This window comes from Bos grunniens, chromosome 5 (assembly GCF_055505025.1).
Source record: "Bos grunniens cultivar Pamir isolate PY7600 chromosome 5, Bosgru_T2T1.0, whole genome shotgun sequence".
In the NCBI taxonomy this organism is placed as follows: Eukaryota; Metazoa; Chordata; class Mammalia; order Artiodactyla; family Bovidae; genus Bos; species Bos grunniens.
The window spans coordinates 83,164,791-83,186,831 of NC_141169.1; the positions used below are offsets into that span (position 1 = coordinate 83,164,791).

General features: G+C 38.4%; 1 protein-coding gene across 18 annotated transcripts in view; it reads right to left on the reverse strand.

Annotated features, from left to right (window-relative positions):
- The window catches only part of PPFIBP1 (PPFIB scaffold protein 1), a 212,127-nt gene that overhangs the window by 19,276 nt on the left and 170,810 nt on the right, over positions 1–22,041 (reverse strand). For 6 of the 18 annotated variants that reach the window (XM_086401613.1, XM_086401607.1, XM_086401609.1 and 3 more), the window contains 9 exons: positions 20,763–20,855; positions 18,414–18,528; positions 16,790–16,822; positions 15,073–15,134; positions 11,734–11,818; positions 8,689–8,843; positions 2,378–2,493; positions 1,759–1,806; positions 323–383 (listed from right to left, as the gene is read on the reverse strand). In XM_086401613.1, the coding sequence (XP_086257739.1) occupies positions 323–383; positions 1,759–1,806; positions 2,378–2,493; positions 8,689–8,843; positions 11,734–11,818; positions 15,073–15,134; positions 16,790–16,822; positions 18,414–18,528; positions 20,763–20,855 (768 nt within the window). Of the gene's footprint in view, positions 1–322; positions 384–1,758; positions 1,807–2,377; positions 2,494–8,688; positions 8,844–11,733; positions 11,819–15,072; positions 15,135–16,789; positions 16,823–18,413; positions 18,529–19,872; positions 19,966–20,762; positions 20,856–22,041 lie in introns of all 18 variants that reach the window. The other 12 variants (XM_086401603.1, XM_086401598.1, XM_086401601.1 and 9 more) reach the window with 3 other exon arrangements.

Here is a 22,041-nt window from a genome sequence, read left to right on the forward strand (position 1 = left end):
CTGTTCAAAACAACAACAGTGGTTAAATATTGTTATAGGAATTAATCGATTTAGAATTTCTCATATATAATTTAACAAATTAAAATAAATGTACATCTATTTCAGGGCTACAAAACCTCATCTTTACTTACTTTCTACAATATTAATGTCTCCACATTTGACTTTAGGTACTACTTTCAACCCTTTACACTCACATTCCTTAATATTTATCATTAACTGCAGCATCTAATACTTTTCCATTATTGAAACCACAAATGGGACAAGATGAAGATCCCTAAATATTTCGCCTCAGGGTAACAGACAGAAAAAACACAGGACCAACCCCATCTGATGACTCTTTCTTCAGATTGCCCAGGCTGCTAGACTTCTGCAAACTTGAAGTTCTAAAAATAACAACAATAATAATGATGATTAATAGTAAGTGGCTCTGGTGCCACTGCTTCTAAGGAGAATGCCTTGGAAAGAAACTAAAATTGCATGTGAATGGAATCCTGGTAATAAAATCTGGATTCAGACAGTCATTTATGTGCTTAACTAAATTACAATGTTTAGTTCTTTTAAAAGCAGGGGTGGTTAACTGTCCCGCCAATAACTCTAACTGTCCCGCGCACGTTAGAATGGCTGGAAAAACACTTAGGACTATCCTGTGATGTCAATATTCGAAAATAAACCAGTGTTTTCCACAGGCTAGTGGTGCATGCTTTGCACATACACATTTACACCAGGAACTTTTAAAATGGTTGTGTACTTTTTATATTAATCTTTCTAATGAAAATAAAGGATGAAAAAGTATTACTTTTCAGTTCACAAAGGAATCAGTTTTCTGAGTCTGGCAAAGCACTTTATTTTACAGCCCTAATCAAGCATAATAGAGGAATCCCTGTTGCGATAATAACTCGTTTAAAACCCAGGCACAGTGACAGTGTGAACACCTGGGAAAGTCTTGCTCTTCTCATAAGTTGCATTCAATTATACGCAGCTGTTGTTACTCAGAAAGTGAAGGCAGGAATATCTGACCAGTTTAAAAACAAGAGAGAATAAATAACTTTGCTCTAAAATACAGAATAATGGAATATACTAACAAACTTTTAAAAGGCATTTCTCATGTATTTATGTGTAAATAAGTTGCTAGAAATGTCAACTACCAAATAAATAAAAAGATAATGGAGAAAAAAGATCTCAGCTTTGAGTATAGCTCTGAAAATATTTTCCTAATTTCATCCAGACTTTAACTTGGATAAATGTAGCCATTAGGTCAGCTTATTAAGCTGAAAGTATGAAATACCATGGCAGCCTTACCAGCTGATGTGATGCTTTTCTGACAGACATACTCAAAATATGCTGCTGCTAAGTCGCTTCAGTCATGTCCGACTCTGTGCGACCCCATAGACGGCAGCCCACCAGGCTCCCAACCCTGGGATTCTCCAGGCAAGAACACTGGAGTGAGTTGCCATTTCCTTCTCCAACTCAAAATATAGGTCAGTACAAAAATGAAATTTAAAGCACTGAACTTCACATGGAAACTGATGAAGGAAGGCTCAAGATCAGCAGAAAGCTGGCATGAAATAATGGTAAAAGAGAAGGATTTATTTGTTTCTTCACAACCCCGACCCCCACCCTCTCTGGTCATTACGGCTGCATTCACTCATGCAGGCCTCAGGGTCACCTGCTTCTAATACTAGTCATTGTTAGTGTAACAGACACTTTTGTGTCCCAAGCAGCAATCATATTTTTCACATTTGATAAAACAGAACTTACGCAAGACTATCACACAGTTGAGTTTCAGCAGCAGAACCAATTTCATCACTAAAATATTGTAAAAAAAAAAAAAATGATGAGTTTCATGAAAAAAAAAAAAGACTATTCCAAGTGAACAAAACTGTCAATAAAAAAAAATTGTGCAAAAACAGTTACTTCTCTCTCTTTTGATATTTTACTTAATTTTATTTAGTCTAATTGGAAGATTAGGCAATTAATTTGGGAACACGTTCCCCCCACATTCCATTTGCCTAGGGAGAGACTATCGGATCCTTGTCTTGGCTCCTTGACAACATCTTTCAAATAGCCTCAGGAACATGACTGTTGCTATTCTCCTTGCAGCCCTTTGATGACCACCTGGGACCTAGGATATACAAGCCAAGTTCCCTCTCTAACCTGATCAGCATACTTCCCCGGCCGAACCTCCAGTTACTTCCTGCTTCACACCTCTTATTTTAATAATACAGAACTGCTGTGGGGCTCCCTGGCCTGTGTCTTGCTGTTTCTTGCTTCTCTGGGTAAAAGATTATGTCTATAAATAAATGCAGCCCACTCCTGCTTTTGGTGGATCTACTTTTTTGAGTACTCATATTGCAGTGTTAGGTCATAAATGACATACCTCTCCTCAAATGGAGTCTCTGGCTTAGAAGGCAATTTTGCTTTTTCAGAAGTTTCCAAGCCTTTAGATGCTGGCAATAATGAAGGGATTGAAACTTGCAAGATGCTGGTGTGGAACTGTAATGTAATAATAAAAAACCCCAAATCAATCCATCAAACAAACAGAACATAAGCCACAGAGTAACAAAGAGATAAATAAGACAAGTGGTCTATTGCTAAAATTTCATACACCTGTGTTTAGAACTCTATCCTTATATTGATAAAATGGTTTTAGGACATAAACATCCAGACGTGGTAACCAGAGGAAACATTCAGAAGAAGGTAATTTTTGAAGGCACATTTGAAGAAGACACTGAATATTGAGAAGAAGGTATAATAAATACCATTAAGAAAGTTAATAGTAAATCCTAACCACGTTAAGCCCTGATTGACATCTTGGCCCTGACACACTTGACTAAGCGAACTTGACCTTAGGCAAGTCACTTAACTGTGCATTCATTCTCTCCTCTGTAAAATGATAAAGTCAATGCCTACCTTACAGGGTTGCAATAATTGTAGATGAAATTTGGTTAAAGAGTTTTGTAAACAAAGCACTATTTTCACTTTAATTATTTTATATGTGCACAGGTTAACTAACTTCAGTTAACAGAACTGATGAAAAGTGTCATTAAAACAAATTATAATAGATTTTGTGGCTACACTACTTAAAACACAAAGCTTAGTAGTAACAATATTATAGCAAAAACAACAAAAAGCATAATACATTTTCTCCCCTAAATGCTTTGTATATTCTAAAAAGGATGGATTTTGTGAAGGGCTTTCTAAACACTGGTTTTCAGTAATTTCTGACAACCAGAGAGCAGTTAGATTGTGATCCACACCATGAAGAAATAAATGAAGCACTTAAAAAAAGAATTCCAATATAAAATGAAAAAAACTTGCCTTAATGAACTCACTTTTGAAAGTCAACCAATCCAAGACAGCTCTTGGCTTCTGGGAGTAAGTTAGTCAGGTAAAGACCCACAGCAGGAACACACTTCTGAGTGCCAACCAGTCAACAACAGCCTCACCTTCACAACCACACACAACTGATGCCGGCTCATTTCTGCCACTGAAAGCCCAATGTCCTTGACCCACCAAAAGACTCACTTACTTAAACAAGCAATAAAAACAGCTTTGTGAGATTTGTTTCAGTTACTGAGTGGCAGTCCCATCCTGTGATACTAGAAAAAATTATAAAATGTGAAGTCTGTTAAAGATTGGGCACAAGATGGAGTCACTCGTGCTAAGCCCTATATTAGCAAGCCTGTACATAACTACATTTCCTATGCTCAGCTTTCCAAGACAAGGAAGGACTAGGTCAACCAGTCAGCACTGCCTGTTCAGCACAAGTTACCTGGCTGGGGCCCAAGACCTCTATTCTATGTAAGGGAATAACCCTGCGTTATACCAATCAGCACAGGCCAAGTAAGACATCCCTTTTCTGCTCCACTCTGACTATAACAGTTGATGGAATGCTGCTGGATTCATGAATCACTGAATAAAGCCAAGAGATTTTTAAAATTTACCCAGCTGAATTTTGTTCCTTAACAAGTCATATTATTATAAAGTAGATTACTTCATTATCACTTTTTTCAGTTTGAATCTTTATGATTCATTCCAGGCAATTTATTTAACCACCATACCCATTTTCTGATGTGTACTCACTTCCTTGGGTTCCTTCCTTGGGAAAAATAGCGGCACTAGCAAACTGACCCATTTTCTAGATTTCCTTTAAAAATTTAGGGCTTTCACTCCAACCTCAAATTACCCTCCTGGCTTTCCTTTAAAGATGTGGCTGAACATCTTCAGTCAGCCTAAAATCATTCTTGTTCCAAACTTAGTATCTGTCATTAAACTGCAATTCACATAGTGAAGACTTTTTTTTTTTGTAAAGATATGAGGTTATCCGGGTATGTCCCATATGGAACAGCAGCTGCTTTCAACAAATGGAGCACATGTAGTGGCCATCACACAGGATTTTTTCTTTTAGTGTAAATATTTAACAACTAGAGAATTTTTCCCTCTAAAATAATTCTTATTCTTTAACTAATTCCTTAGGTTTTTTTCCTATCAGTTTTATTGAAAAAATCTATGACAAACCTAGACAGTGTATTAAAAAGAAGAGATATTACTTCACCAACAAAGGTCTAGATAGTCAAAGCTATGGTTTTTCCAGTAGTCATGTACAGATGTGAGAGCTGGACCAGAAAATAGGCTGAGTGCCAAAGAATTGATGTTTTCAAATTGTGGTGCTGGAGAAGTCTCTTGAGAGTCCCTTGGACGACAAGGAGACTAAACCAGTAAATCCTAAATGAAATCAACCCTGAATATTCACTGGAAGGACTGATGCTGAAGCTGATGCTCCAATACTTTGGCTACCTGATGCGAAGAGCAAATTCACTGGAAAAGACCCTGATGCTGGGAAAGATTGAGGGTGGGAGGAGAAGGGGGCAGCGGAGGATGAGACAGTTGGATGGCATCATCGACTCAATGGACATGAGTTTGAACAAACTCTGGGAGATAGTGAAGGACAGGGAAGCCTGGAGTGCTGCAAGTCACAGGATTGAAAAGTCCTGGACACAACTTGGCAACTGAACAATAACTGACATATAGCCACTGTGAAAGTTTAGCCACTTTATATGATTGCATAGTTAAGTTTAATTAAATTAGCATTTATTACCTCATATAGATAGATGAAGAAAAAGTTTTTCCCTTACGTTGAGGACTTCTAGGATATACTCTCTTATTAACTTTCAAATACACAATACACAGTGTTAACTGTAGTCCTCACATTGTACATCACATTCCTAGTACTTACTAATAGCCTTTGTACCTTCTGACTACCTTCATGCAATTCCCCTTCTCATCAATACCTTTTTAATGACACATTTCAGCTAAGAGAAATGTTGTTTTCTCATTCAATTGAAATTTCACATTTTAAGTAAAGATGCTATTTGATTCCTTCTCACAATTTCCTATAATAAAATGTTAGAAGAGAGATGGCCAAAGAAGGATCTGTTAAATATAAAGGAGCCAAGATTTAATTGAAAAATCAAACTGTTTCTCATTCCTAGTTTCCCCAGATGGAACACTACATATTAAAATTAAGAAATGGTTTCAAGGCAGAGATCAAGCACAGGTGTTGTCAGGAAAACAGCCTTAAGATGAAGCCACAGGTGTGGCTTTGTTAAGACAGGAAAATTTGAGGTGGTGCTCTCCTTGAACCTTTCAAAAAGGTCAAAAAACTTTAAAGATAAAGGGATATCTCAGTGGCCTCACAGGGAACCTAAGGTTGTGAAGGTTTTTTGGTGAAGATATTTGTGGATATGATTTTATCTAGTGGAGTGAATTATACATTGATTCATAAGAAATTCTAAATGTTCAACATATTCTATTAATTTAGACTGAAAGGAATATAGCTAGTAGAAAATGAGAAGAAATGAAGGCTTTGTGACCTAAATGGACACGCAACAGAAAACTGCTGCTGCTGCTAAGTCACTTCAGTCGTGTCCGACTCTGCGACCCCATAGACGGCAGCCTACCAGGCTCCTACATCCATGGGATTTTCCAGGCAAGAGTACTGCAGTGGGGTGCCATTGCCTTCTCTGCAACGGAAAACTACTCATCTGCAAATACAGGCTTCTTCTTATTAAAAAGAAGGATGGCTCAAAAGGAAGCCAAGAGCCTAGAGGACTAGGCTCCATGGAATTGCTATGGACTAGTGACACAGGTGTGCCTTTTATTTCCCTATTTTTCAATAGGAGTGCCTACAGCAGCTACATTATGTCTATCCCACCACTGTATGCTGGATGTGTGGGGGACAGACAGCTTGTCCTTTAAGTTCTAGGTTCCTTAAATAGAATGGAATGGTATTCACAAAGCTGTGCCCAAGAAAATGTACCCAAAAAGCTTCATCTATAACTTGACCTAATCTGTATGACAAGACCCAGGGATACTGATGCCAAACTGGAATGAGGCTGAGAGGTCTTTGAAGAGGGGATGAATGTTATTTTCCATGGGAGAGGGATATAAATTGTTGGAGTCAGACAGCCAAATATGGTTGCCCCAATATATCCCATCCCATGTATTTTTATGATATTGGCACTTGTTCATCAACAGGTAGAGTCTATGTTCCCACTCTTTGAATCTGGATGGACCTGTGACTATAGGAGAAGAGATTCTACACGACTTCTGAAATAAGTCACAAACGGTGGTAAAATCTGCCCAGTCCTCTCCTTGGGATGCTCATCCTTAGGACCCACCACCACACGACAGGAAGCTAAGTAATCACATGTAGTTGTTCCAGTCTGAGTCTCAGCTAAAGTCCTAGTCAACAGTCTGCCTCACCCACCAGACACGTGAATAGAGTAGCCTTCCAGTGACTCAAGCCCCTAGGTTTCTCACCATTCCAGCTGATGTCCAGGGGAGCAAAGACATGGTGTTCCTGCCAAACCCTGCCCAAACTGCAGATTCATCAGCAAAACCAATGTTGTGGTTCAAGCCACAAAGTTTTGGGGGTGGTGTGTAGCAGAGAACAATAATAGATTTTGGTGCCACTTTGAAGTGAAAGTAATATAAGTGAGTTTAAGGCTGTTTATTCCCCTCTAGCTGCTTTTTTCCGGAGAAGGCAATGGCACCCCACTCCAGTACTCTTGCCTGGAAAATCCCATGGACGGGGGAGCCTGGTAGGCTGCAGTCCCATGGGGTCGTGAAGAGTCGGACATGACTGAGCGACTTCACTTTCACTTTTCACTTTCATGCATTGGAGAAGGAAATGGCAACCCACTCCAGTGTTCTTGCCTGGAGAATCCCAGGGATGGCGGAGCCTGGTGAGCTGCTGTCTATGGGGTCGAACAGAGTCGGACACGACTGAAGCGACTTAGTAGTAGTAGTAGTAGCTGCTTTTTTCAAGTTTAACAAATTGAAGGGGAAATTTTCTTCTTTTTTTTAAAATTTGAAAGTAGTCACTATTTATTAACTGATCAGATTACAAAAATAATCATGGTAGACACCCTAGTTCAAAAGACCTGTTGATCTGGTCTATTCTACTGCCAGCATCTCCACCTTCTACAAAATATGTGGTCTTTCTCTTTATTTCACCTTGTGAAGATAATTTGCAGGGCCGTAGGAAGGTGTTTGCTGCTTTAAAGCATTTTCCAGTGCTACAGATCCCATGAAGCAGATCCTCCATGCAGATGATACCATATTTACCAAGCGATCAAGCAACCAATGTGTATGTAGATCCTCCATGCAGATGATACTATATTTACCAAGCGATCAAGCAACCAATGTGTAATCTGTCAAGGCAATTTGCTTCCTCTTGTTTTGCCATAGCTATGCTAGTAGATAATTCGTTTGCTGACTTCCAGTTTGGGTACCTCCACGCAATACATGGCTCCACAATACCCAGCTTGTTAACCGAAGTCCATCACCTTTCCGTGTTAACATCACAAGTGATTAAAACTTACATCATCTCACGTTGCCCCCACTTTATTCATTGCCTACTTATTTTTTAGTAAGTAGCTTATAATTTCATATGGAAGACCACATCTATCTCCAAAGGATTCATATGTCTTTCCTGAATTATATAAGTGATTTTGACATTGCCCAAGTCTTTATTTTTTTCCTTTTTAAACTTTTTATTTTGTATTGGGGTATACCCAATTAACAAACAATGTTGATAGTTTCCAGTGAACAGCAAAGGGACTCAACCATACATATACATGTATCCATTCTCCCCCAAACTCCCCTCCCATCCAGGCTGCCACATAACACTGAGCAGAGTTCCATATGCTATACTGTAGGTTTTTGTTGGTTATCCATTTTAAGTACAGCAGTGTGTACATGTCCATTCCAAACTCCCTAATTATCCTCTCCCTGATCCTTTCCCCTGGCAACCATAAGCTTGTTTTCCAAGTCTGTGAGTCTGTTTCTGTTTTGTAAGTAAGATCATTTGTATCATTTCTTTTTGGATTCTACATATAAGGGATGTCATGTGATATTTTTCCTTCTCTGTCTGACTTACTTCACTCAAAATGACACTCTCTAGGTGCATCCATGTTGCTGCAAATGGCCCAAACCTTTATTTATTAAAGAGAGGGGGGGAAAAGATGTTTCAAATAAAGACCCAGAGGTCATAATGACTGCCAAGACAAAGCAAGTCCGTGATCCAACTGAGAAAAGAATCCATGTCTTTGATGCTATCAATCGCACTTTAACTTTCAGTGACAGAGTCTCTTTAACATGAAGAAACAATAAGTCTGTAAATACCTCTTCTGGAGCACTTGTGTTAAATGGATCATGACTGGGAGATCCCCTTACTGGCGTCGGCGACAGGTTCTTCTCCAGATCACTAAAGCCCTGAGCATCCAGCAGGGTGGAAAAGGAGCTGGATGGAAGCAGGTCTTCAAAGTCGCCATCTTGGCCTAGGAAACAACAAAGCACAGAGTGGATACCAGCAGCTTCTCACTTTTGGAAGAAGATAAGAATCCCAAAGATCTTGAACATAAAGTTTTCTGATCCTTAAAAATCAAAGAGTCAACTTCTGGCATCCCTAAGAACAACAACATGGGCCCTAGGAATAGCATCTTAAACTGGGAGCACCTAAGGTCCAGTGAGTATCCAGCACTGGTATTAATGGAGGTAATCAATTAATCAATAGTGACTTAACAGACGTAACTATGGACTCACAGCATTGGCATTAAAGCTTAGTCTGACAACCCTTCTATAATTTTGTGGCAGCATTTGGAGCTTTAAATATCTCACTTCAGAAATAACCTGTGGAGGAATGCCAGTAGTGCAACAAAAGTGATTCTAAACAGCAACAGAGTCACACACAACTCCATTTCCATCACGACTGTGCTCTTGAAAAAAATGTGCAAAGCAAAAAGGGAAAAGAGAAAAGATGATGACTCTTGGTCCCTCTTAAGAGGGTTCTTTATGCCATTCATTTAATTTTAAAGCAGAAAGAATAATGACTTAATGGAAAAAAGCAATCACATAACCAGCAGAGTAGCAACTCTGAGAATTTTTTTTTAATGTGTCTAGAAATGAAAAGGATTAAGTGCTAAACAACAGTGCCAGACATTCTTTTTTAAAAAACAGAATGGTCCTTCCAACTAGTCTTTAACACAGAATGGCAAATCATTTACTTGTTTAAAGATACTAACTAGACATAGCTTTTTAATTTAGGTTTTATTAGATTTTTACTCTAATTTTATTAGAATTGAGGTATTCTTAGAATTGCCTGAGGATTTTCGAAGTAAATATAAATCCTACTAAGAAAGCACCGTTGTGAAACTCATTAGAAGAGGACATAATTTCTAATGGCTTATAAAAATCCTTCTGTACAGGGTTAAAAACTCTCTCTTTTAACTAGACTATTTTTATATGCATAGATTAAAAAGGCAGAAAGAATTACATGAAAATGCCAGTAGTGATCATGCCAGTGCAATTATGAGTGATTTTTACCCCTTTTCTCTATTTTCTAAAAGTTTTACAATATAGTCTAATTGCAGAAATCAATCTGCTTTTCTTTCATTTTGAAACATTATAGTATTGAGATTCTATAAAATCAAACAATGTTACAAATACTGTGACTATGCAAAACTACTATGTAAAATATTTACATAATAATTTTATGTAAAAATTAATTAGAGAATCTGTAATGTTCCTTAAAAGAGATTCTTGTAAAGGCATACAAAATGCTGAGTGATGAGAACTGTCATGATAATTACAGGTTTATTTGCTCATTCAGATAACTATAAAGTCTTAATACATGCCAGGCCTCATGGACAAAAAGATGAAGATCCATTTTGTTCAAAGATCCTGGTACAAAGGATTTTCTTTCTTTGTGAACCCATCAAAATTAAAATTTCAAAATTCCACAAGTACCTTCCCAAAGACTTATTTTCACCACTTACTTTTAAAGTAAATAGCCCCATCTATGCAGTGCGAATGAACAAGAAAACTTTAAAGCTCTTAACATTTTTGCTTATTTTGAATGACCCTCAAAGCTTTGCCGTACTTGAGGATGGCCAATTGGCCCATCAGCAGATAAAATAATAATAAATACAACAAAATACAAGCTATTTTTACTTAGATGTTTTATAGACTTTTAAAAAAAAAGTATTCAAAGCTGAACACAATCCCCCTCAAGCCCTGCAATGTTCCTCCTCTAGGTTTCCCCCTCTTGGTAAGTAGAGCCATCCTCTGCTAGTTGCTTAAGCCAGAAATGTTCATCTTTCCTGATGCTTTCTTCTTTATCACTTTGCTAATCTAACTCATCACACTATCAAGTCAAGGGTAACACCAAAATTGATGCTTTTGAACTGTGGTGTTGGAGAAGACTCTTGAGAGTCCCTTGGACTGCAAGGAGATCCAACCAGCCCATTCTAAAGGGACCAGTCCTGGATGTTTATTGGAAAGACTGATGCTGAGGCTGAAACTCCAGTACTTTGGCCACCTCATGCGAAGAGTTGACTCATTGGAAAAGACTCTGATGCTGGGAGAGATTGGGGGCAGGAGGAGAAGGGGACGACAGAGGATGAGATGGCTGGATGGCATCACTGACTCGATGCACATGAGTTTGGGTGAACTCCGGGAGTTGGTGATGGACAGGGAGGCCTGGCGTGCTGCAATTCATGGGGTCGCAGAGTCAGACACGACTGAGCGACTGAACTGAACTGAACACCAAAACAGATTTCCAATCAGCACTATCAAATCTTCCCACTGTAATACTGCAAGGTTCTCTTGACTGGTTTCCCTTCCTTCCAACACTGCTGGAATAGTCCCAGTGGTCCATAGTCCATGATGCTCCATTTGTCATGTCACTGACTTGTTAAGACCCTTCAGTGGATCCTCTGGGCTGGAATGAGAGCTGAACTCCTCACCTTGCATGATCTGGCTGTGTCTCTTCTATTATCTCATCTGTCTCACTCTCCCCTCTGCCCACGACCTTTCAGGCACATGCGTCTCCTTTTTTTTAATTGGAGTATAACTGCTTTACAATGTTATGTTAGTTTGCTGTACAATGAATGCTCTATGCACTGAGATCCTTTTCCACCGAGGCTCTCACACATGCTGTGATTCTCACTCTGGAATGTCCCCTATACGTGGGGATGGCTCTGTCTGAGCAACCAAACAAGACCGCACTCAGCAGCCTACACTTTTTCTGGCAGAGAAGAGATGCCTAATAACTTTGCTGAATGAATGGATGACCCACCTAATTTGAAATAATAGCAATTGAGGCCAAATGTAAAAAGTTTACAGCCACGTAAAATCAACTCAAGCAGAAAAGCTCTTAGAGCTACATACCTTTTTTACTTGGAGCCAAAACCACTGTTTCTTGCATTTTCTTATACCTGTTCAGGCACTGTCGAAGATCTTCTATTTTCCGATCCTATTAATAAAATAATAATTTTTAATATTTGATTTTAAAACAATAAAAGTAATTGTGACACAAAGAATGAGCAGATGTGAATTATTTACACTATTCAAAGAATAGTTCTAAACTTTAATAAAACTGCTAATGTCTAGAATATTTTTCCTACATACATCAGAGATATAGAAAAAGTACCTCTAAATTTAGAGATCCTATCCTTCAGCTGCCATCTTTAAAAAACAAAAACAAAACAAGGTAATAAGATACAAAAAAAAGCCGAGAAAAAAATCAACTTTAATTACTCTCCTCTCTAACATAAGTCAGAGCTGGAAAGAAAGATCTATACTTGTTATCTTCATCAGCCACCATCAATCTCCATCTGGTTTTCCCCTTCTCACAACACTCTGTCAAAGTTGCTTCAATTAGTCATCAGGGACTTTTCTCTTCGGGGCTTCTCAGGTGGCGCAGTGGTAAAGAATCCTCCTGCCAATGCAGGAGCCGCAGGAGACACAGGTTCAGTCCCTGGGTTGGGAAGATTCCCTGGAGTAGGAAATGGCAACCCACTCTAGTATTCTTTCCTGGGAAATCTCATGGACAGAGGGGCCTGGCGGGCTACAGTCCATGAGGTTGCAAAGTGTCGGACACACAGCACACACACGACCTTCTCTTTACTAAAAACAATGGACACTTTTCATCCTTTTCCGAATCTGATCTCCAGGTGGCACTTGATTTGCCCCCACTTTCCTTCTTTCATTTTCCTCTCCACTCTTTCTTTTCTTCTGTCTTGATTTATTAATCCTTGAGCAGATGAATATTCACTTTCATTACCCCCAACTCCACCCCACGCTATCATCCCAACCCAGAATATGAAATGTTAGAGCTTCAGGGTTTTCTCCTTTACCCTCTTCTCTTCTCCCAGGCCCTCAGTTTGGTAGATGATAAACATGGGTCCCCTAGCTCCCTCCAACATGGATTTGGGGCATGACCATATGACCTACTTAGGCTAATGATATATAACAAATGTGGTTCAAAGCAAAGGCTTGAAAAGTAGTTGCACACTGGGGCGTGCCCTCTCTTGCTGCCCTAGGAATTCTGAGGCCACTACGTGAAGAAGCGTAGGTTAGCCTAATGGAGATAGGGAGATCATTTGGAGAAGACACAACCCAGTCTGTCAATCACCAGACATGTGAATATCCAGCCCCATCCCAGCCACCAGCAAATGGTAGAGGATCAGCAAAGTCAGCCTGGACTAGAACAATCTAGCCAATCTACAGAAGTATGAGAATCAACAAATGTGATTTATTACGGAGCAAAAGCAAACTGATACATCAACTATAGTTTTGTCCCCACCAATCTACATAATTCAACTCTATATTTCTCCTAAAATTGACAGGGTTCACTGCCCACCAACTTATAATCCTACATTAATCCTAAAATGTAGATTCATTTTCCAACTTTCTATGAGAAATCTCTATAATGTCCCACAAACACATCACAAATTGAATACATCTAAAATGAAGCTCATTATTCGCCCCGAGTACTTGAGTCTCTGCTTGGATTCCCTTAACTCTTTTATGGGTACCCTCATTCAACCCACTGCCCAAACCAGAAAATATTTCCCAAATCCAAAGATTTAAAACTCTTGCTAACCAGTGAATTTCTCTAAAATCCGCCCCCTCCTTATCACTTCACTGCCACTGCCCTGTTTCCACATCTTCATTTCTCACCTATTTTAACAGCCTCTTAATTGTTGTCTTCATTCTCTTTCTTTTATTCTTGCTTCTATTCTGCCACCAGAATTGGCTTTTTAACACGGCAATTTAATTATGTCACAGTTCCAGGTCTAAAGCTGAGACCCCAAATCGTTTAATCATCAGCTTCACTATAGCACCCCCTCATACATTCATGTCCTCCATCTGTATCTCATGGCTCCAGAACTTTCCCAGTATGCCGTGGCTGTTTCAAGACTTGGTTTTGACTTGTGTTTTTGCTCATGGATCTTTTGCCCAGAACACTTCATTTTCCTGATGAATGACTCTTGCTCTCACTCAGGATTTGCCCAAATACGTCCTCTTTGAAGGCTTCTTGGAACCACCAAGAAGTTAGGTCACTCTTGGTGCTCTTAGAGAAGTCTGAGCATCTAATAAGCCCTCATACAACACTGGGAGTTTTGCTTGCTATTGTTGCTTTTTGAGGGAGAGAAATGAAAACAAAACGAATTTTAGTGTTGTTGTTGTTGTTTTTTTCTCAAATTCAATCTATGTGAACAGCTTGCTAATGACTTTTTTATTTGATGTGGGGAAGACTAGCACAAATAAACCTATATATGGGTGGGTGGGTAGAATGAGTTTACTTCCGTTGAATAAAGAACAAAAAGAATGAAAGGCAATAAACAGAGTTAGGCAAGAAAGAGAAGGAAGCTTATGATGAGAAAAAGATCAAGACAAAGTTCTTTAGCACTGGCTTGGTTTTTATTTCCTCGAAGTTAACTCTTTTTGTGGGAAAATGTCTCCTTGTTCTACTCATTAAGGGACATGAAGGGGGGACAGTTCTGGTGACAGGATCTGAACCTGCCTGCTGGGTATGTGGTTGGTCAGGGAAGCCAAAGAGACATGTTACTTTATTAAGGGCCTGCGTCCCTGCTCTGAGCAAAAGGCATTGAGAAGAAGCAACAGCTAGAGGAGAAGCCCTCCTGGAGATGTTGGCATTAGGCCAGTGCATCTCAAACAAAGCCTCGTGCCATCTTGATTATGGTGCCTGTGCCTGTTTCCTGGCATCTCACCACACAGGAGAGCAGAGACAATCCCAGATGTGAAAGAGGTCAACAGTGTGAAGGAAGCAACGTGTTCATAGAGATTAAAGTCAACATGATGGTGAAGCTAAAACTGCCATGGCTACCTCCTTCAGAGTTCATATGGTGGCCCAGAATTTCCAGGGACCACAGAAAGGAGGTACTATGGGCTATGTCCTTTCTCTCATTTGTCACCTGAATGTAAAAAGCTGATCTGATAGCTTTAACACTTTCTAAATTCAAGACGGTGGGCTGGAGGGATGGATTCTCTGCGGGCTCTACTTGTGCTATCCACATAGCACAAGTATGTCACTGGCCCACTGAGAGCAGGTCCACTTGGGCAGGAAGGGAGAATGCTTCCGCTTAATGTCAGTTGTTTAGGGGATGTTCTTTCAAACTAGGGTATCTGATGAAAATGCATGGAATGATCAAAATGATGATGTAACATATCCAAATAAACAGTTAAATTTCACCTACATACCTTTTCTTCATTTGCTGCCATCAAAGACTCCACAGCCTTTTTCATTTTTTGTACTTCAATATCTGAAATATCACAACATCAAATCAGAAATGTGTTTTTTTAAACATGTGTGAAAATAACAAGAAACTACTGACTCTTCATGTTGAAATGTTTTAAGGTAAAAATGTTAATAATTTATTCTGCTTGTTTTTTTTTTTTTTTTTAAGGCACATTTACCATTTATATTCTCTTTTAGGGAAAATCTGAAAAATGAACACTTTCTATTATAGCTCACCTTAATAGTCATCATTCTAGAAAAAAAAAAAACAACTGCCCTCTCTCAAAGCAAGAACAAAATCCTGATAAGAACGCTGAAGATGAAAATTCAGTGCCATAACAATAAAAACATGGAGTTTTAACAGAAGAAACTTATAATAAAGCAGGTGAAAGTGATGAATGGCATATATATGACAAAAGCAGAGAAAATGTTCAGTTATAACCAAGACAGAGACGCAAATGGTAACAGCCTGATGGAATGTGATATTTACATGAGTGTCATGCTAAGAAGCTAGCTGTAGATTCCATACAGAAGGATAATAAGTACGTTGCTTCATCTATAAACTTCATTTCCAATACTATCTTAAAATATAAGGGCCAAAGTAAGTGATTCTCCTTAAAACCTGATATTCAAATAGAAAAGCATGCTACTTTAATCATAAAAACAAATATTTTAAATATGAAAAGTCAATCCAAAATGAGATCACAAATTAAAAAAATTAGAGAAAAAAGTTTAGCTAAAATTGTCTGCTTCCAAGAGAAAAAATACTACTAAAGGTGAATTTTAACACAATGATGCATCATCCAGCAGAGATATAACATTTTCAATTACGGTATACTCTGTAGGAACTGCTTTTATTATTATTTTTTAAATGGCAAACTTCCTGAAGAATTTAACATCTGGAGGAAAGGCCACTAAGGGTTTATCTTTATCCTGCATTATATAATCTAGGCTCTGTTAGTCAGCCTGGGTACAATTTCTTTTGTAACACAAGAGGGTATGTTTATAGAACCCCCTAATATAGATCTCAGTGAAAAAGTGGGCTACAAAACACTGGCAAGCAAAAGCAAGTTCAAAATGATTGTTAACTGTGGTAAATTTTAAAAACAGCAGGTTTTGACTTTCCTGGTGGTCCAGTGGTGAAGAATCCACCTGCCAATGCAGGGCACATGGGTTTGATCCCTGGTCTACCAAGATCCTACATGCTGAGGGACAACTAACTCTGTGTACAACTACTGAGCCTATGCCCTCAAGCCCACACACTGCAACAGAGAAAGCCTGCATGTAGTAACAAAGACCCAGTGCAGTCAAAAATAAATAAATAAATTTATTTTTTTTAAAGCAGATTTTCATTGGAGTACAAACATTGTTTTCTCCTCTGACCCTGTATCTCAGGCCACGAGAAAATGCTTCCTTGCCTCTGCCAGTCTGGGGGCTCTGCTGAATCCTGCAGAGCAAAGGGGCTGACTCAGGTACAATCTGCAAAATGGTCTTTTACTCCTGCTTCTATCGTCTGTTAGTTACCCTCTATTTTGTAAATTCTGAAGAAATGAGGAGCTTATTGATGAAGCAATTTTACATCTTTGGTGAGAGAAATGTTTTAAAAACACATGCAAAGAACAGTCCAAGTAGTACTTTGGGTGAATGTGAAGGCTCATGGAAATACACCAAAAACCTTACTTTTGTCTTTGAGCTTCTTTTTAAAATTTTCATCTGTGCAGGAAAACCCATTGAATTGGAAGTTAGCATATATTACAACAATAATATTTCAAAAGCACTATAATTTGGTCTCTTTTTACCTAAAGTAAAGAGACTTTAATCTCATAAAGACTGAATAGGAAGCATTATTTTATGACTTCAGGACTGGCACTATAATACCATAATGCTTTCTGTGAGGTTAGAACCTCATGTAATTAATCAGAAGACGTAAATCTGAGTTACTACCTCTGTTACTTCATCTTTCTGAGACTTGATTTTCTCATATTAAAATTGGGCCTTCCATGTACAAATGCTTCTTAAACACTGTGATGAAAATCCAGCTAATGTGGCATCAGTTGCTTTTTATATTTCCGTTACAGTCTGATCTATGACCCTCCTGAACATGATGAGGACACTGCTTACGTCATCTCCATCTCACCATTCAATTTCAACAGCACTGAAATGATCCATTTCCTGTTCAACAAGATGAGTCCACTGATCATGCAGTTAGATGTTATGTCAGCATCAGATTCCATGAGTTTCTAAACACTAGCTCTTAATGCCTATACCTGTCTGGCCAGGTACCGCTAACAAGTGGTTCACAGACCAATTCAGTTCAGTCCAGTCACTCAGTCGTGTCTGACGCTTTGCAATCCCATGGACTGCAGCTCGTCAGGCTTCCCTGTCCATCACCAACTTCCCGAGCTTGCTCAAACTAACGTCCATCGAGTCAGTGATGCCATCCAACCATTTCATCCTCTGTCTTACCCTAATCATAGACCAGTGCTAGTCCTCAGATCTGATTTTGGGTAGCATTACTCTAACGTAGCCTCTATAGCTCACAAGTCCTATGAATCCATTTTTCTCTTAAGACTCTTGAAAGCATAACCTGCCTGTGAATGTCCCTCTATATATGTGGAAACAGAGACAAAAGATCCATTTCCCTCAATGTTGGACGAACTGAATTTTCAGATGGATAGGGAGTTGTGATACCTGCAGATAAATAAAGCCAGGGCAATCTAGAGCCAAGAAGACTATGGAGGTAATCTCATTCAAGCCCCTCACTGCACAGAAAATTGCAATTTGGACAACAACTTTCTCATGATGAGAATTTACCATGTAATAATTAACCATGTAGGCTTCCCTGGTGGTTCAGACAGTAAAGAATCTGCCTGCAATGCAGGAGACCTGGGTTTGATCCCTGGGTCAGGACAATCCCCTTGAGAAGAGAATGGCTACCCACTCCAGTATTCTTGCCTGGAAAATCTCACGGACAAAGGAGACTGGTGGGCTACAGTCCATGGGGTTGCAAAAGAGTTGCCACGACTGAGCAACTAACACTAAGACCAATGATTAGGCTTAATCTAAAATAAACATCGGAAAAAGTACAGAGGTGCCCTCCTCTGGCTGCTCAAGAGGAAGTTAACATGTGCCCAAGCACAGTGAAGAGTCTCAGAGGAGTCCCTGCGGTCCCGGGCTCAGATGGCTTCTGCTGCTCCTCTCTCTCTTTGATGCTAAAGTTATAAATAATCTAACATCAACTTCTTTCATAGATTGTGACGGTTTTAACAAAAGAAGAAAACAAATGTTTAATACATATTCTTACCTCGATCAAGAATTTCAATCCCTTCTCCTTTCATCTGGCAAACCAATTTTTCTTGTAGTCTTCTCACTTCAGATTCCTTCTCTTCCAATTGTTCTTTCAGAGATGTCAGCTCCTCCTACAAATGATAAATTCATTCAAAAACAGTAGATTATGACTAAAAGGGAATATTCCGAGAGTCTGTTAACTCTTGAGTCAATAATTAGTTTTCATGAATGAAACAAAAAAAACTACAAGAATTTAGACACAAACTTCAGAAATCAGTGGCAATGATAAGCAGGAAGCAAGATAATTAATAAAAGTCCAATTTATAATAACTGTGGTATAATTATTTCAAGTTTCTTTGTAAACAAATTAAAAATGAATCTTTTAAATGAATCTTAGGGCAGCCCTAAGGTTTAAATCTTACGTTAAATAAAACATCTGACCAAGTTAATCAAAGAAGATAATCAAATTAGATGCTTAGTGTCATAAAAGCAAAACAAAATACAAATTTGAAAAATATATTAGACTTGCTTGACATTTATTCAGCATTTCAAGATGGTACTCATGTTCCCTAGACAAGACAGAACTTAATTAGTGGATAAGGCAGCAGGCAATAAACAACTTTAAGTCATGGGACTAAATAATTCCTTCTCATCACTAAGGTAAAAGAATGGAATCTCCTACAACAATGGGAAAAAAAGAGATTCTTTAATCTTAAAAAAAACAAAAAAAACTACACAACTATTTAAGACCTTAAATCCAATGTTCTATTTACTGAAGTTTGTTTCAGCTGCTGGTTATATTTAACACAGGAAATAAAGCTATGCAATGCTAATAAGTGTGCCTTTATTTTCAATATAACATTTTATTTTCAGTTGGTAAAGATAGCTATTACTTTTAGCATTATGAGAAGATGTAGCTCTCCAAAGCAGCTAAGAAGTTGGCCTATTATAGTTTTTACTTATGGTGGGAATCGACACCAAATATAAGGAATTTTCAGTAGCCCTGTCAAGAAGTGCTGCCATGAGCTTTCTATGCTTCTTTATAGTTCTACTATGCTTACTAAACAGTAACATCTACTCACTGCCATGGTAGCGTTAGCTGATGCACGCATTTACCTTTGAGAAAGTCTTGAAAGAATAAGACCGTTTATTACTGATACCAAAGAGAAGTCTTTCCCAGGTGAACTTTTGCAATTATTTTACCATGCTTGGATCTCATTCTAAGACAATGAGATTTAATTTATAAACAAATACTTTTATTTTACAAGTTTATTACTTTTCACTATTTCATATGCTTCTGAAAACAATATTAGGGATTGCAATGTCCCTTTAATTAGCTTTACACATATTAAAAAAAAAAGGGGGGGACACACACACAAAAATGAATGCACACACCACTAAAAACACCATCACAGCAAAACAACACAAGCCAGAAAGCAACAGGCCATGGACCCATTACCCAAGGTCTACCACACCTTCAGTGATTCCCACTTTTGTTCCATCCGCTGCTTTTCATACTGCATCTGACCCACCTTGATTTTCATGCTAGAAAGTTTGGCCATTAAAGACTGGTAGAGAGACAGGAGTGAAAGAAAACTACAGATAGAAAAAGACAAGCTAAGTAACCAAGAACACAGTACCAGTTTATAAAAGAGGTTAGATAACTGAGAGAAATGACAGGTTATGTTCTATCAAATTAGTTCAACCCTGGTTCTTATTCAAAATTGTTGCTGTTCAGTCACTGAGTTGTGTCCAACTCTTTTGGGACCCCATGGACCTACAGCCTGTCAGGCTCCTCTGTCCATGGAACTTTCCAGGCAAGAATACTGGAGTGGGGTGCGATTCCCTTCTCTACTTATTCAGAATGTGAAAGTTGTTCAGTCGTGTCCAACTCTTTGCGACTCCATGGACTATACACTCCATGGAATTCTCCAGGCCAGAATACTGGAGTGGGTAGCCTTTCCCTTCTCCAGGGGATCTTCCCAACCCAGGGATCGAACCCAGGTCTCCTGCACTGTGGGTGGATTCTTCACCAGCTGAGCCACAAGGGAAGCCCAAGAATACTGGAGTGGGTAGCCTATCCCTTCTCCAGCAGATCTTCCCGACCCAGGAATTGAACCAGGGTCTCCTGTATTGCAGGCGGATTCTTTACCAACTGAGCCACCAGAGAAGCCCTTATTCAGAACAATAGTGTTTAAATTCTAGATGGTCTCCGGCTTGGGGAAAAACTTTGTTCACTTGTAAAATGCCTTAAAATGCCTTCTTTATCACATTCTAAGTAGAAAATGTATTTTATCTATATTATTGATCATGGGTAAGTAGTGGAGCCACTTATATAAAATTTTTCGCCATTGTGAAAACTTACCTTAGTAGATTTCAGCTTTTTCTCATACTGAAGTCTTTCATTTTCCATTTCACTGACTCTTAACCTCAAATCATTGATCTCCTGCATTAGCCCCTGTCCAAAAACAAACAAGGAAATACATTAGGAAAGCAGTAAACACCTATTTTACCTACCAAAATAGCAGTTTGGAAATCCTCAGTCAATGGCTCTTGGGTTATAGCTGGATGAATGAGATTAGACAAATGGGAATGAATGCGTCTCCTTGAGAATCTTTCCATTGAATCTTTCCACGGATCCACTGAAAGATCCATTGAATCTTTCCATTGAAAACACTGCCTCCGCCCTAAAATGATGGGACTGATTATGGAAATGAAAAGTGACAATAATTTTTAAGAAAGGTAACTGATTACTTGTTATCATTAAGCAAATATTTCTACATTAAAAATCACTATATGAACTCCATCTTTTTAAAATAATCCAGAGAAATTTTCTTTAGTAAAGTCATTAACTTTTAGGGCCCTTTCAGTGATATATGGATATTTATAAAAATATTTTTCTAATTACTTAATTTGTCTACAAAAGATACATATTTTTCCTCAACCCAATCTGGGAGAAATGAATGAAATTCAAACACTTTAAACCAAGGATTCTAAATTTGAGGTTAGATGACAGCCCTGTCATTTACAAATATATTCAGCATCATAATATAATTTTATGTTTGGAAAAATGCAAAAGAAAGCAACCCTAATGTTTTCATAATACAAATACAATCATACACCTTTTCTACTTTTATTTTAGAAAATCTAATTTGTTTGTAAACATAGTCTAAATATTCTGAGCAATAGTGACATATTTTTGTCCACAGGCCAGAGAGTAGGAAAAAGAAATCAGAATGCAAAACAATACTAAGTCATCCAGAAGAAGGGCTCAAATAGTCTGTGAAGACGCCTCTTCTCTAACAACAAGGTATGAAGCTTCCACCAATGGTTAACGTGTTTTTGCTCCTCTCAAGATATTTATTCCTGAGCCACAGATTCCCAGGTAACAGAAAAGAATTACACAAGAATGCTATAAAAAACAAACAGAACAATGATATTAAAGTATAATGATTCAACCTCACAGAGGCCAGGTAAAGGATGCTCTAGTGAAATATACTTAACCTACAGGTTTTTAAATTGTAGTTTCTTGTAAAACGGGGCAAAGTATTACCTAGTATTACATAATACTTTTGAATATTATAACTGTTAATACAGTGTTTCAATAAGAAGCTATTTTCTGTTTATGAATGACATAAATGTTT